This window comes from Lactuca serriola, chromosome 1, assembly GCF_051521515.1.
Source record: "Lactuca serriola cultivar US96UC23 chromosome 1, Lser_US96UC23_V15, whole genome shotgun sequence".
Taxonomy (NCBI): Eukaryota; Viridiplantae; Streptophyta; class Magnoliopsida; order Asterales; family Asteraceae; genus Lactuca; species Lactuca serriola.
Window position 1 is genome coordinate 82480402 of NC_136408.1, and position 15342 is coordinate 82495743.

Consider the following 15342-nt stretch of genomic DNA (forward strand, 5'->3'; position numbering starts at 1 on the left):
AACAATATATATATATATATATATATATATATATATATATATATATATATATATATATATATATATATACACGGGATAAGATTATAGGAATATTAAAAAAAGAAATAAAAAAAGGGCCTACATGATTCCATAAAAGGAATGAGTTTTCTTTCATCTGAGTAAAGATGAACTGTCAAAACACAGCTAATATTTGCCATATGAAGGACAATTTGGTGGGCCATAGGGGCTCTTTTAAACCCCCTCCACATGTTACATTCAATAACTACAAAAACTTTGCTGCCCAAACACCCAATCACCTCTTTTTGACTTCAATCATACCCCACCCCCACCCCCTACCCCTACCCCTACCCCTACCCTTTTTCCCCCTTTGCTTCAAAACTAATTCATCATCACATTCACTATTCCAAATCTACCCTTTAAGTCCTTAACTCTAAAAATATAGTACTAAGTAAGTAACATACATGATACACCTCAAAACAATTATACCTTTTTCCAATTTATTACCACAAATAAAAAGTACACAAACGAAAATAAATTTTAAAAAAAAAAAAAAAAAAAAAAAAAAAAAAAAAAGGTTAATGAGATAAGTTGAAAGGGTGACTAGAAACCTGTTGTAATTAGGGTTTGAAGATTTGGAGATAAGTTTAAGAACCCATGACAGCGCAATTGTAAACAAACACACCAGCATGTTCTTTAACACCAAGAATCTTCCAATCCAAAATACCATTTTTAACCCCGGATTTAGGGCACCATGAATTAATGACTATAGCTTCACCTTCAGGTCCACCCCTTTGTCCACCCACCACCAAAAGTTCATCCCCACAAGCCCTAAAAGCTAACCCCCAACCATTCGATGAGTCAGCCCTAACTGGAAGTCTACCCAAAACACCCCATAAGTTGTTAATCTTATCATATTTCTTAACCATATTGCTTAAATACTCAACTGCATATAACTCATTATCAACAACCGCTACAAGTGGTGGAGCTTGGGCTGCCCGGTTTACATTCGGGTACATGCCCGGGATTTTCCTCCATTTTTTGAGTTTGAGGTCAAACTCTTCACCACAGGTTAATGAATCATTAGGGCTTGTCATTCCTCCTATTACATAAAACTTTCCATCCATGAAAAAACCTGAGCATAATCTTCTAGGGGAGTGCATGTTTGGAAGCATTTCCCATCTACCTGTTAATGAATCGTATAACTCAGCAGATTTTAGAATGTTTCCGTTTTGATCACTACCTCCTGCAACAATGGCGATTGTTCCTAAGCTTCCTGACGCGAATAGACACCTGGGGTGAATCATTCCTTCGCATTTCACCCAGTTTCTATGGATTAAGCTGTATTTCCATATAGCAAATTCGAATAGTTCACGCCCGAAAACTAACAATTCACTCCCTACAGCTAATGATTCTTTGTCTGCGTGGTTGAAACATTCATCACAAGGGATTTTGGGAAGCCTCATCCAGTTTTTGGTGATTGGATCGAATGCTTCCCAACCTCTGGGATCGCACACCATGTATACCCAATGCTCTATGATTCCGAGTTGCTTTCGGAGCTCGTAGAGGTAGCCTGTTTTCATGAGGGAATTGAATCGGATGTTTAAGCAGGAGAGTGAAGCGTAATCGAATCTACAAGCCCAGGCTAGACAAATTAGGGCTACATCGTCGTATAGTCCAGGAAGAAGAGAATCATTGGAGGTTTGATTCAGTCGTCTATGGAAGAATTGGAAATCTCCTCTCTCGTTGTTCATGTTTCCTGAGAACTGAGAAGAAGTTGTTTGATCTTATGCAAAGTACTTAGCAACTTCTGTTGGAATCTTAACGATTTTGCTCATGATCCATCTGTGCAAAACTAAATTATTCTAAAGGCGAACAAGTTAGCTACACAAAATCAAAGCCTGCAGTTTGAAAAACTACTATACGTCATCATCGCAACAAACTAAAATCCAAATTTGATCTTTCCAACTATTCTTCATCCTATCCGTCAATTTAGGCCAATCATAATTTCCTGAAAAAGCCCCAAACGAAACTCATCGGAAATCAGACAGAGGAAAGCAACTAAGGCAATACACATCAATTCGGCCTCTTCAATCAATCAAAATCCATGAAAAGCTCAAAACCTTTCACTCAATTTTTTAAATATAGCGAATTAAAATCAGATGTTGGAATAACCGAGATCAAAATAGAGAAGCGGCATGAGACATTAGAATCTAACCGTTGAAAGATGACAGATCCCGGCGATTAGAGTGTCACCGGAGCTGATAAAAAAATCTGATCTCGGAGTCGGATGTCAGGCAGGCGGAGACGCCGGAGATAACTGTTCATGCGCAGACATCTCGCCGGAAACCGAAAGGAATCCTACAGATATGTGTGATTCTGTGTGAGACAGACGGATTGAAGAAGGATAAAATGGTACGTTTTCTTATAACTAAGAAAAACTGAAACTTGTTGAGAGAGAAAATGGACTGAAAGTGAAAAGGAGTTTTGTCGTTTGACAAAATGTTCTGTTAAACCCCCTTAAGTTTTAATATTATAAATCAAGTCCCTTATTCTTTTTTAGGTAATAGTCTGAAGCATGTTATAAAATCCAACAATAAAAGTAATATTTCTTTCTCTTTTTATACTTTTTTATAACAAAGCCACGTGGGTCACTTTTAAAACCATACATATTCAAGTAATAATGGGTTGTCATTATTGACCATAGCTTGATCCTACTTTAAATGTAAAAAATGCTAAAAATCTAACTTGCTTACCTTAAACAAAACTTTTACACAATGAAATCTTTTTCTTAATCAATTCCATTTTCTTAGAAAACTAACATGCTTGAAAAACATGATAACATAACCTTTTGTTTTAGAAAATTAATTTTAGGTTATGTTTGACCTAAATAACTAGCTGATAGCTAATAATATGTTAGCTTATAAATTAATAATATTTGATAAAAAAAATAATAAGATTTTCTAATATATATTTTAATTGATACATATAAAAAACATTAACTATTAAAAATATATTATCATAATTAACTATGAAGTGTACTAATTATATGAAATATTCTTTATAATTAGCATATTTCATATTTTCAATGAAAAATATTTCATATAATTAATACATTTTATATTTAATTATTGTAATATTTTTCATAATTAATGTTTCTTATGTTTGTTTTTAGGGTACATATTAGACAATTACAAAAATAATTCATAAGCCAGATTACAATATAAAATAACATTAATTGACATTTAGATATATAACTAAAAGAAAAGAAAATAGATATAACTATAACATATTTGAAATATTTTAGAAAAACTTTACAAACTTATCAAAGGCTATGTTAAAATAATTTATTAAAAGTTAGCTTATAAACTATATCATAAGTCAAAATAAGTTATTGTATGATTTTACTAAATAATAATTATAATACACAATATTTTTTAGACATACACAATAATTTATGTTTTATATGATTATATTGTAACTGTATAAAATATAATTTATTATATATGGCTAAAAATGTTAGGTAGAAATCATCACTATTTGATAAATAGATAACTTTTTATAGTATCAGAAATCACTTACACTATTTTATTTTAATTTAATGTATACCATGAGGCATATATAATCAATCATAATTTGGGATTAACAATGTTTTCCAAAATATTTTCCCCATTTTTTCTTCTAATTATAACCATTTACACCAACTAAGTGGTATTTAAAAGTTAAATTAAAAAACACAGACTTCTAAAATTTCTAAGTCTTTTTCTTGTTAACGAATATAGTATATCTATATGAATTATAATTTCTTATTCAAGTTACATATTTAATCATTTTTTTTTTGTCTTCACATATCTTGTCTTTTATTTGTATTTTATTATCGTAAATTTTGGAAAGATTTGCGTAGTTACTGATTAAAATCCACATGTTTAAGAAATAAGAACACGTATTAACTTTTAAAAGTTGAAAATTAATTAATTGGTATGCAAATGCCTAATATAGTGTATTTTCTAAATTTGCATCAAGTTTTAATTTCTTTTCTCTTAAAGGGCCTCAAATGTTTTTTTTATTTATAATTTAAAAATCATTGTCATTTTAACATCATTGGTAATTTTACCAAGTGTTCCAACCGTTGTTTGTTTCTTGTTCTTTTGTTCTTTTAATTATTTCATATTTTAAAAGAAAATTAAGTTTAAATCTTGGTTTTAAAGGTTGTTTGATAATATTGATTGTTAGATCTTATTAAGTTAAGGTTTGATTGCATCACACCTGATAAAAAACATGTGGAAGATATAAAAACAAATCAAAAAAATTAATTGTGGTATCACCTTTTTACCAAACTTAATAAAAAACATATCAATAGCCCCTTATTCAATTGGTCTTATTAAACTCCATTAATAAAAAAGTGGAGCTGATCCGTACACAATATTTTTTCTCTATACACAACAATTGATGTTTTAAAATGTAGTATTGTACAGCTATATAATACACAAATTGTTGTGTATGGCAAAACACTATTCTGTACAAATCACTTCCCATAAAAAAAAGGCATAGTAGCATTAGTTGGTAACTTGGTATAAATAAATCCTTTTGGAAGTGGACGACTAATAGTTCCCCTAGAGTCTTGTTTGAGGTAGTCAAAGTCATAACCCAGTAAAGGGTTTCACTCATGCACATCATTAAGACAAGTGTTTTTGAGATTTTATCATATTTCCATTTTAAGCCAAATAGTTTACAATATGGTCATCTTTCATCTCACTATTTCATGTAATATAATATATCTTTTTTTAATCATATTAGATTTTTAGATGAAATCAATTTATTTATAAAGGACTTTTTTTGGCATTGTCTCAAATCTTAACAAACATTCTAAACAATATTATTTCGTTGTACAAGATCATCATCATTTATTCATTTGTAAATTCTTCAAGATAGTATCTGCATTTCACTTGACAATTCAATTATACTCGGGATATCGTTGTATTTCCTCGTATTGAGTTAAAAGATATTTACCTCAAAAACAAACCTACAACTCAAAGGATAAATAATATGTGATGTTTGAAACCAAATATGTTGGTGATTTAGTGTTATCAACATATTTTAGTGTAGTTAATATTGTTATTGACCCAGTCTGAGTTCTGTTTTCTATCTGAGATTGAAGGTGTGGGGTGCACACTCAGAGTGTCAAATGTGAACTCATGAATACGAGGGTATGTAGGTAGTGTTAGAAAAATAGAAAGAGTAATAGTGGAAATCTGGATTCTCAGTGGATCGTGTATAGACATTTTCCGAACTGATATTTCTACCTTATACTCAGGTTACAAAAAATCCAGTCTTGGATGATCCAAATGGACACAGAAAACACAAGCCAATTAGATAGAGATTTCTTTGGATGTTTAGAGAAGAATAAGAGCTTAGAAAACCCCCTCTTGCTCAATGAGAAACTCCTTATTTATAATCTTGTGTGGCTCCTTAAAGGAGCTAAAATCTTTGATAAATGGGGTATGTCCTCATCTGGATTAGTCAGCAGCAGATCAATTATATTCTATGAGTTGCACCTAATTTTGACAAATGTGACTGCCAAATCTTTAACAAATGTAGCTGCCAAATCTTTGACAAATGGGGTTGCCATTAATGTCAGTTGTCTTCATCTGGATTAGTCAATCTAGCACACCCATTTTCATGGAATGGGCACATGGTTAAGTGGCTCAAGGTCAAGAGCCGAAATGCTAATATTGATCACTAAAATTGGTTTTTTCCACTGTATTTTTGTTAAGAAAATCAGTATTTTTTCGAACTAGGGTACGGACCCGCTAGGGTCGCGCTCCCTTTGAAGGAGTAGAGTGGAAATCACACAGGTCACTATGTACAAGTTCCAAAATAGCCAATTTTCTAGTCACATTAGGAAAGGGTTGTTTTGTAATCTTTGTAAGCATGCATGTTTTACATTTTTTCAGGTTTATGTCAAAGGGTGGAATAAGACCATCTTTTGACATTTCATGCATCCTTCTAAAATTGACATGCCCCAATCTAGCATGCCAAATCATGGAGTCATCAATTTTAAAAGAAGATGATGACATAAAAGCATAATTTTGAATATAGTCCAGATTCAAACAACTACCACTAACAAGATTCTTTCGAATCTTAGGAACAAACAAACATCAAAAAGTTTAACAATCTTTCTAGAAGTAATTTCAAGATTAATGACATCGACACCACAAATATGATTAAAAGAATTGTATCCCATGTGCAACACATATTTATCTTCAAGCGGTGTTAATGTTTCAAACAACTTTTCATCCTTGCATACATGGTTTGTTGCACCCGAGTTGATCCACCAAGCAACATCACCATCCTGTACATAGAATGATTCAGAAATAAGTGAAATATGATAAACATAATTATGTTTAGAATTATCAAAGTTAGTTAAATATTGATATCCTTTCACTTGGTCCTTAGAACCACTTCCAATTACATTGGTTCCATTGTTTCCAGCATCATTATTGCCTAGATTCACACGAAAATCACGCTTGCAAAGTCCCACCTTAAAGCACTTCCAACATACCGGTTCCTTATTCTTTTTGTTGGACTTATTTGAGACATATTCTTGCTTGTGTTTTCCATGTCCTTTATTATTCATATTTCTTGGTTTGTTCTTAACCACATTAACCGAGGGTTGTCCAGATTCAACTTTTCCTTTGTTTTTGCCATTCTCTTGTGCACGAAGGGATTCTTCTATGCGCAAATGACTAGCAAGTTGAACCATAGACAATTCCTCTTTTTGATGTTTCAAGTTGTGTTTGAAGTCTTTCCATGATGGTGGAAGTTTGTCAATCACACTTGACACAACAATAGATTCATCCATATTCATTTTTTGTAGTTTGTATTGACCCAAAATGCAAAGGAGTTCATTGTGTTGTTCCATGACAGACCTTGAGTCAACCATTTTATAGTTATTAATGTCACTAACCAGGAACTTCTTGCTAGAAGCATCCTCACCGACGTATTTTGATTCAAGATTGTCCCATAACTCCTTTGCACTTTTAGCATCACTATGGGCATCGAATAAAGAATCAGACATACCATTCAAAATATGACCTCTGTAGATGTAGTCATCGTTGTCTCATTTTCTCCTCTTTCTAGTCTCTTCTAATGTCTCATTTTCAACAACCTTAGGCCTTGAACTACTCAGGACATATGCAGATTTCAGAGTGGTCAGCATGAAGTGCATCTTCTTCTGCCAGCGCCTGAAATCATTTCCTTCAAACTTGTCCAATTTGTTGAACTTTATGGTCAACTCACGGATTAATTCAGCTATGTACACCAAACAGGAAATATCAGTTCGATTGTTAGAAAAATAGAAATGGTAATAATGGAAACCTGGATTCCCAGTGGATCGGATATAGACACTTTCTGAACTGATATTTCTACCCTATGCCCAGGTTACAAGAAATCCAGTCTTGGATAATCCAAAAGGGACACTTACGATTCTGGACACAGAAAACACAAGCCAATTAGCTAGAGAGTACTTTAGATGTTTAGAGAAGAATAAGAGCTTCTAAAAACCCCATCTTGCTCATTGAGAAGAGCCTTGTTTATAATCTTGTGTGGCTCCACAAAGGAGCTAAATTTTTGACAAATGGAGTATGTCATCATTTGCATTATCCAGCATCAGATCAATTATATTCTATGAGTTGCACCTAACTTTGAGAAATGTGGCCGCAAAATCTTTAACAAATATAGTTGCCAAATCTTTGACAAATGGGACTGTCATTAATGCAAGTTGTCTTCATCTGGATTAGTCAATCCAACAGACCCATATTTCATGGAATGGACATGTCGTTAAGTGGCTCAAGGTCAAGAGCCGAAATGCCATTATTGATCACTAAAATCGGTTTTTTCCACTTTATTTTTGTTAATAAAATTAGTATTTTTTCGAACCGGGGTACGGACCTCGGACCCCGCTAGGGGGGTTGCCTCCAGAACCCCACAAGGGGGCGCGACCCTCTTAAAGGAGTATAGTGGAAATCACACATGTCACTATTGTGTACAACTTCCAAAATAGCCAATTTTCTAGTAACATTAGGAAAGGGTCGTTTTGTAATCTTTGTAAGCATGCATGTTTTACATTTTTCTAGATTTATGTCAAAGTGTGGAATAAGACCATCTTTTGACATTTCATGCATCCTTCTACAATTGATATGACCCAATCTAGCATGCTAAATCAAGGAGTCATCAGTTTTAGAAGAAGATGATGACATAAAAAAAGAAGAATTTTGAATATGTGACAATTTATCAATAACGTTGAAACGAAACATTATATTATTCAAATAACCAAAGCCAATAAACATTCCACCTCGATATAGGGTCCTATCTGATTCATAAACTTGTTTAAAACCATCAGAATTCAAACAACTACCACTAACAATATTCTTTCGAATCTTAGGAACAAACAAAACATTAAAAAGTTTAACAATCTTTCCAGAAGTAAATTCAAGATTAACGACATCGACGCCACAAATAGGTTTAAAAGAATCATCTCCCATGTACAACACAGATCCATCTTCAAGCGGTGTTGATGTTTCAAACAACCGTTCATCCTTACATGCATGGTTTGTTGCACCCGAGTCGATCCACCAAGCAACATCATCATCATGTAAATAGAATGATTCAAAAATAAGTGAAACATGACAAACATAATTCTTTTTATAATTCTCAAAGATAGTCAAATACTGTGTAACATCCGAAAAATACAACCCAAAAATTTCATTTTCAAAATCATTTAACAAACATAAATATCATCGCCATGGTATAAGATCATAAAACATGTATCTCAAAATCTCATAAAATTCTGTCATCGTAACACAATCTCATATAAAACATCAGAGTAAACTCCCATGCTAAGAAAACTATGGTGTATGTCATGTCATCATCCCGAGCCCTTTCCCTTGCTAGCTGAAGTACCTAAAACAAAAACTGAAACTGTAAGCACGAAGCTTAGTGAGCTCCCCCAAACTACCTCATACCATACAATAACACATATCACAAATACTGGGCCTTGCCCACTGCATCGCCCCCCACCCGGCATCGGACCGGAATCCGGCATAACTTGGGCCCCGCCCACTGCATCGGGCCCTGCCCGGCATCGGACCGAAGTCCGGAATAACTTGGGCCCCACCCACTGCATCGGGCCCCGCCCGACATTGGACCGAAGTCTTGAATAAACTAAACATAACATAAGTATGAACACATAACATAATCACATATACTGCATCAGGCTTGCCCGACATCGGACCGGAGTCTGGAACATATACCCATAACATAAACATGCATGAATCACGAAGACATCAAGTATTCATAACTACTTCTCGGGACCACCTCGACATCGGACCGAAGTCCGGAACTACTATCATCTAAACGGGCCGACATTGTGGCCGTAGACCCGTTCTTACTGGAAGGAAACTCACCTCGTATGGCTGACTGCTGAAAAACTGGGTGAGGGATCCCTATCTGCTGCTCCGACGACTCTCCGGCTATAATTCCATAACAACACTTAATTAAAAATTGGTAATCCCTCTTAGGTTAAAATGACCATTTTACCCTTCTGATCAAAGTCAACGCCAAGGTCAAAGTCAACTCCCAGTCAACCCAACTCGCCGAGTCCCTCTACCGACTCGTCGAGTTCAAACGGTCATAACGTCGGGACATCTCGATTCTACTCGTCGAGTCTCTCCTTGGACTCGTCGAGTTCTTTTGCTTCTGAGTCTCACTCATTTCTAACTCGTTGATTCATCTCCTTAACTCAGTGGTTTCACTCATAATCAAAGAAGGGTTTGGGGACATTGATCCGACTTGTCGAGTTCCAAGAACAACTCGGCGAGTCCATCACATGCTCATATTATCAAGAGTAAGACACTTGGAATGCTAGTTCCTTCTTGTATTCTTGAGTGTCTTAAGCCTTTAAGTGCTTAAGTCAATTAAGCACTAAAGGGAACAACTCAAGAGGTCTTCTAAACACCAAAGTAAAGCATCAAAATGCATGGAGATGAAGCATCTCCACACTTACGGTTTTAGAGAGAAGAAGAAGGGAAGAAATAAGTGTTTTTCTCTAGCAAAAATGCAAGCCTCATGCATCTCTTATATAGCCCATGAAAAGTAAGGCTTAACCATTAAAATACTCTAAAGTAATGGCTAGCCTTTAGAAGCATAGGAGACAAAGCATGGAGGTTGAAAAGCAACCCTTATATTTTAATATTTTAGGTCATACCTCTTAAAAGAGGAGAATTATTTATTTTTTTATAAACTCTAAGTTTATAAAATATAAACTTTGTCTTTAGGTAAAACAAAAAAGAATCCAATAAGTCCAAAATGTTATGCATGACTTATTAATTCATACCATATGAAATAGTAACTAGTTATACTCTCTTATAATTATTATTTTCATAAAACAATAATTATTCCCTAATTAAAAGACAAGAATTGATATTATTTATTAATAATAACATTAATAATAAATATACATAATGTGTCAACTTGATAAATGTGTGACCCTATATGATCATATATTATTAGCAATATCACTCCATAATGATTCTTGGGCATATAGGCCCATCAATCTCCCACTTGCACAAGATTCATTATAGAAGGATATAGATAGTAGTCACTTTAGGAAAAAATATGAAATTGTATGCTAATCCATGAAAATGCATATCATTTCGTTGCAAGTCATTAGTGGAGCGTGTGTGGTTAACCAGCACACTAATGTGGGACTACAAAGATGAAATGATGTCACATACTCGAATTTATGTCGAATAAACAAAAAAATAGCAACACATTACAACTCGTACTTGCGTAGGTCCGTCTTCACTCATGGCCAGTTATATGTTGTTGTTTCTTGCGTCGGATGTAAAAAATGCTTGAAGGTACTCAAAAAATGTTGTCTAGAAAGAGGCCATTCAATGATTATAGATATCCAGACATTTCATTGCATTTTTTAGACATTTCAATATTACCAATAATGCTAATTATGTTTCTATTACTTTATCTTATTATTATTATTATTATTATTATTATTATTATTATTATTATTATTATATCAACTTTATATATATATATATATATATATATATATATATATATATAATACTGTCTCCCGTGTTTTACAGGGGTCATAATCTAATTCATCAGTATAGGGTTTACATTAATTTCCATTTGGTTTATTTGTTTCCTTTTATTAGTTATGTGTTTCTTTATTGTTTAGATGTATTCAGGGGTTTTGTATGTTATAAATAGGTTAACTTTAGCCATGGTTTAAAAAATCGGGAAAAAATGTACATATCAATTAGATGTGGACATATACAGTACATGAAGCATCACTTCTTCGGTCGTAATTGATACCAGTGAATCATATAGTATAAGGTAGAATATGTACGTGTAGATGTAACACCTCGACTCCCAGGTATAAGTTTTAAAGAACTCTGTACATATTAATGGACCTACTCGGCGAGTTGGTTGCCCCCAACTCGTCGTGTATAGGCGGGTTAGCCCGCATGGATTATTGGATCTACTCGACGAGTCGGAGGACCCGGACTCGACGAGTAGGAGCTGGGAGATGAAACCCTAATTTTTAGGGTTTGCACCCTATTTAAAAGACCTTAAGTCCCTTCCTCCAGTCCTTTACCACCCCCTTGACGGCTAAGAGAAACCTTAATCGCTATTAACCTTGTTCTTGAGTGATTGTGAGGCTTAAAGAGTGATTTTGGTGCTTTGTGTGAAGAAGGTGTGAAGTATAAGAAGCTTAGAGCAAAAAGGAGCTTGTGGATCTGACTCTACTTCATCTTGGCATCATTTTGAAGGTAAAAAGTCGTTACCTTGGTTTATCTTTAGCTAAATCTCTTCATGTTTGGTTTTAGGGCTATCTTTAGCACATTTGGGAGTCATTTCGAGTATTGGGGCAAGATCTGAAGTTGTAACTTCATATATGGACTCCCCTTGGACCCTATAACTATAAAGTTATGAGATTTGGCAAACATAGGCCTTTCCCTTTGAGTTAACCTTTCCCTTAGTCTAGTTTTGGCATTTAGAACCATGCATGTACGTAAAATTTGCAACTTTACATGGAAATCATGTCCTAGGAGGTTGGATCTGCAATATGGATCTTTGGGGTATTTTAAAAACATATATATGAGTGATGGACTGCATGAACTCGATGAGTCGGACGAAGGATTCCCGTATTTGATTCTGCATGAACTCGGTGAGTCACTAAGATGACTCGACGAGTCAGTTAGGGTTTTCCCCGACATCTGGACACGCATGGACTCGACGAGTTGGTTGGAAACTCGACGAGTCAATTAGGATTTTTGGTGACTTCTGAGTTGTTAAGAAACTCGACGAGTTGCTAGATGCACTCGACGAGTCCGGTCAACATGGACCATTGACTTTGACCATTGACTGTGACCGTTGACTTTGACTTTGACCAAGGGTTGACTGGTTTGACTTCTGGGGGTATTTTAGTAAATTGGGAATTTATGTAAATGGTTTTTGATGGGCTTTATACAAACAATCCTATGTGTACATGCAACCCTAGAGTTGGATCTATGTTTTCACTATTAGTTATACAACTTTATGAACACAAAAAAAACTTGGCATGCTAGTACTATTTTCGAAATCCACATAGAAGAATAGAATACATACATTTTGTTATTATATAGTAATAACAACTAGTTCCTTGAATCTCCTTAGCTTTGAAAGCAAGTACCACAAGTGTAGTACCTCTAATGGCTCACAAACACACTAGGTGAAAGGATGAATATCGGAGAGAGGAGAGAAGGGTATCTTGCCCTAGAATTCGTCCCTTTTAAGGTTTCCCAAAGCTTGGACGAAATCTTAGTGCCTTAGGGTGCTATTTATACTTAAGGCTAACTAGGGTTTCAAGGTGTAAACCCTAATCCCTTAGCTTAGCGCCTAAGCAAGTCCATGGACTCCTTTCCTTAAGCCCTTGGATGAAAACTCCTAGATCCTTCTAGGATTTTCGTTCAAGCCTTAATAAAGGTGATCCAATGGTCCAAATCCTCAACTATTAAATAATTACAAAATAGCCCCTGCACTTTCAGTCAGTTCCTTTAATCCCAAAATTAATTCTAAATTAATTTCTGATTAAATACTAATTAATAATATGATTCCAAATTAATATATTATTCATATAATATATTAACAAATCATATTTATACCCTAATTTATTATTCTTAACAATAAACCAGCCTCTCTCCTCAACAATTATCTTGTCTAGTCACCAGTGTGAAGGCAACCCAAAAGGACCATGCACAATGGGGTAAAGTACATACCAAAATAGTTATGCACTTAGACACTAATCCAACAGTTTTATGGTGAATATAGGTGGTGGAGTTCATGGCTGATTCAGGAGTTTTATCTTATCACTACAGTCCGACATTTGTGAGGTAAGTTATCCTCACTATACTAAGGGGTTGAAGGCACTAATGCTAGCCCATTGGATTTGATATCCCAGTAGTTGATGATATGTTGAGTATGAGATAGTTATACATGCTAGTTTATTATGCCAGTTTGGTAGATCTGTAGGACTACCTTTGTTACTGTTTGATTATCGGTATGTGGATTTAGCTGTATATGTAGACATGTTGTGTGGGTAGGGTTGAGGTTGCACTGCTTCCCGCGGTGGCCAACAAACCCTAGAGTATGCTAGATATGAGCTGAGGGCTGGGAAAGCATAACAGACTCATACTGAGGACTCATTCGCATACCAGATACGAGCTGAGGACCGAGTAGTATGTCAGACTCATACTGAGGGCTTGAGGGTGTTAGAGCATTCTAATTGCGAGCTGAGGGCCAGGGGAGCATGACAGACTCGCACTGAGGGTTGATCATTTATATTTCAGTCTTAGGACTGAAGGGGGGCAAGCCAGTCATAAGTTGTGGGCTCGAAAGCAAACCAGACTTATGTTGTGGGCTCGGAGGCAAGCCAGATGTGAGTTGTGGGCCCGGAAGGCAACCCAAATTCACATTGTGGGCCCAGGGGTAATCCAGTCTATAGAGCTGTGGACCCATTACATGTTGTTATGCATATGTATTATTTTTTATGTATCAGTATTTTGGGGGAACTCACTAAGCTTCGGGCTTACAATTTCAATTTTGGTTTCAGGTACTTCGGATGATCGTGGGAAGGCAAAGGCGTGATCGTACAACTCCTCACATTTTATGACTTTGTTTCTGGGATACTCTGATATGGAACTAATTTGAAAACAAATTTATAATAAGTTTTGGTTTTGAATGATTTAAAAAGTTTTAATTTGGCATGATTTTTATGGATTTTACAGTAGAGATGCATATGTTTTATTTCTAGTATTATTTTGACTTTTTTAACTTTTACTTCTTGACTTATGTTTTATTAACTTACGGTTTTATAATAAAAAGGAAAATAAAGTTCATTTATTGACCTAATTACGTCATTCATTCTCCACGTTGCTACTGGTTCTTCTTCATCTCACAATCACATCAAACCTGGTTCTTCACTTCTTCTTGTTGTTGTAAACTTTCTAACATCCAAGTCTTCAAGGTATAAATTTTATTTAACTTTTTTTTTTGTGAATTGGAAGGCCACAACGTGGTGGAAGCACCACCACAACGTGGCAAGACCCAGATTAAACGCGGCTTCATTTAAGTATCTCATAATGTGGTGTTATGTTGGCCACGACGTGGGGATTATTTTGGGCCAAAACCCTAATTTGTGGGGTTGGTTCCCTATTTAATGGCACTAACTCCTAGGGTTTCCTCGTTTAGCAGCCCCCACCCTCTGAGAACCCACCCCATCCAAACCCTAGCCCCATTATGGAAGATCTTGAGCTTGTATCGTCATTTTTGATGTTTTAAAGGATAAGGAATCATTGTTGAAGCATTGATCTAGCTTGAAAGTCTCATCATCATTTCCTTGTTTACTTTCTAAACCTTTGTAAGTATCCAAGACTCAAGCTTTATGTTATGAGCATGCTAGATTTAGGTTTTTGGTCATATTTCTCTATGTTGGGTTGGGTAGAATGCTTGGAATCCATAAAGTTAGCAACTTTATGGATTTTTGAGGTCCCTTAGTGGAGATATGTTCTAGATCTGAAGTTTGCTGCTATTTTGGGCTTCATGCATGTGATCTTTGGTGGTATTTCTTCCTTTTGACCTAATTTTGAGTGTTATACTTGCATTGGACATGTAAGACTGAAAATAACCGATCTTTGTGAAGTATTAGGCCTTAGGAAGGGTTCTGGAAAGTTTGAAGGAATGGCTTAGCGTATTAAAAGCTAACTATGTTAAGTTATTAGAACC

The 15342-nt window shown here is 35.1% G+C and overlaps 1 protein-coding gene and 1 long non-coding RNA gene across 2 annotated transcripts; one reads left to right on the forward strand and one right to left on the reverse strand.

Annotated features, from left to right (window-relative positions):
- Positions 1-465: 465 nt before the first annotated feature.
- LOC145093597 (F-box/kelch-repeat protein At5g60570-like) lies at positions 466-2402 on the reverse strand. Its single transcript, XM_079031789.1, has 2 exons — positions 2216-2402; positions 466-2008 (listed from the first exon to the last, which is right to left on the reverse strand). The coding sequence occupies exon 2, from the start codon at positions 1749-1751 to the stop codon at positions 645-647; it is 1107 nt and encodes a 368-aa protein (XP_078887915.1). The 5' UTR covers positions 1752-2008; positions 2216-2402; the 3' UTR covers positions 466-644.
- On the forward strand, positions 2326-14310 carry LOC145093607 (uncharacterized). The gene is made up of 2 exons (XR_013702966.1): positions 2326-2412; positions 14171-14310. It is a non-coding gene; the product is annotated as an uncharacterized LOC145093607 (long non-coding RNA).
- Positions 14311-15342: the final 1032 nt, after the last annotated feature.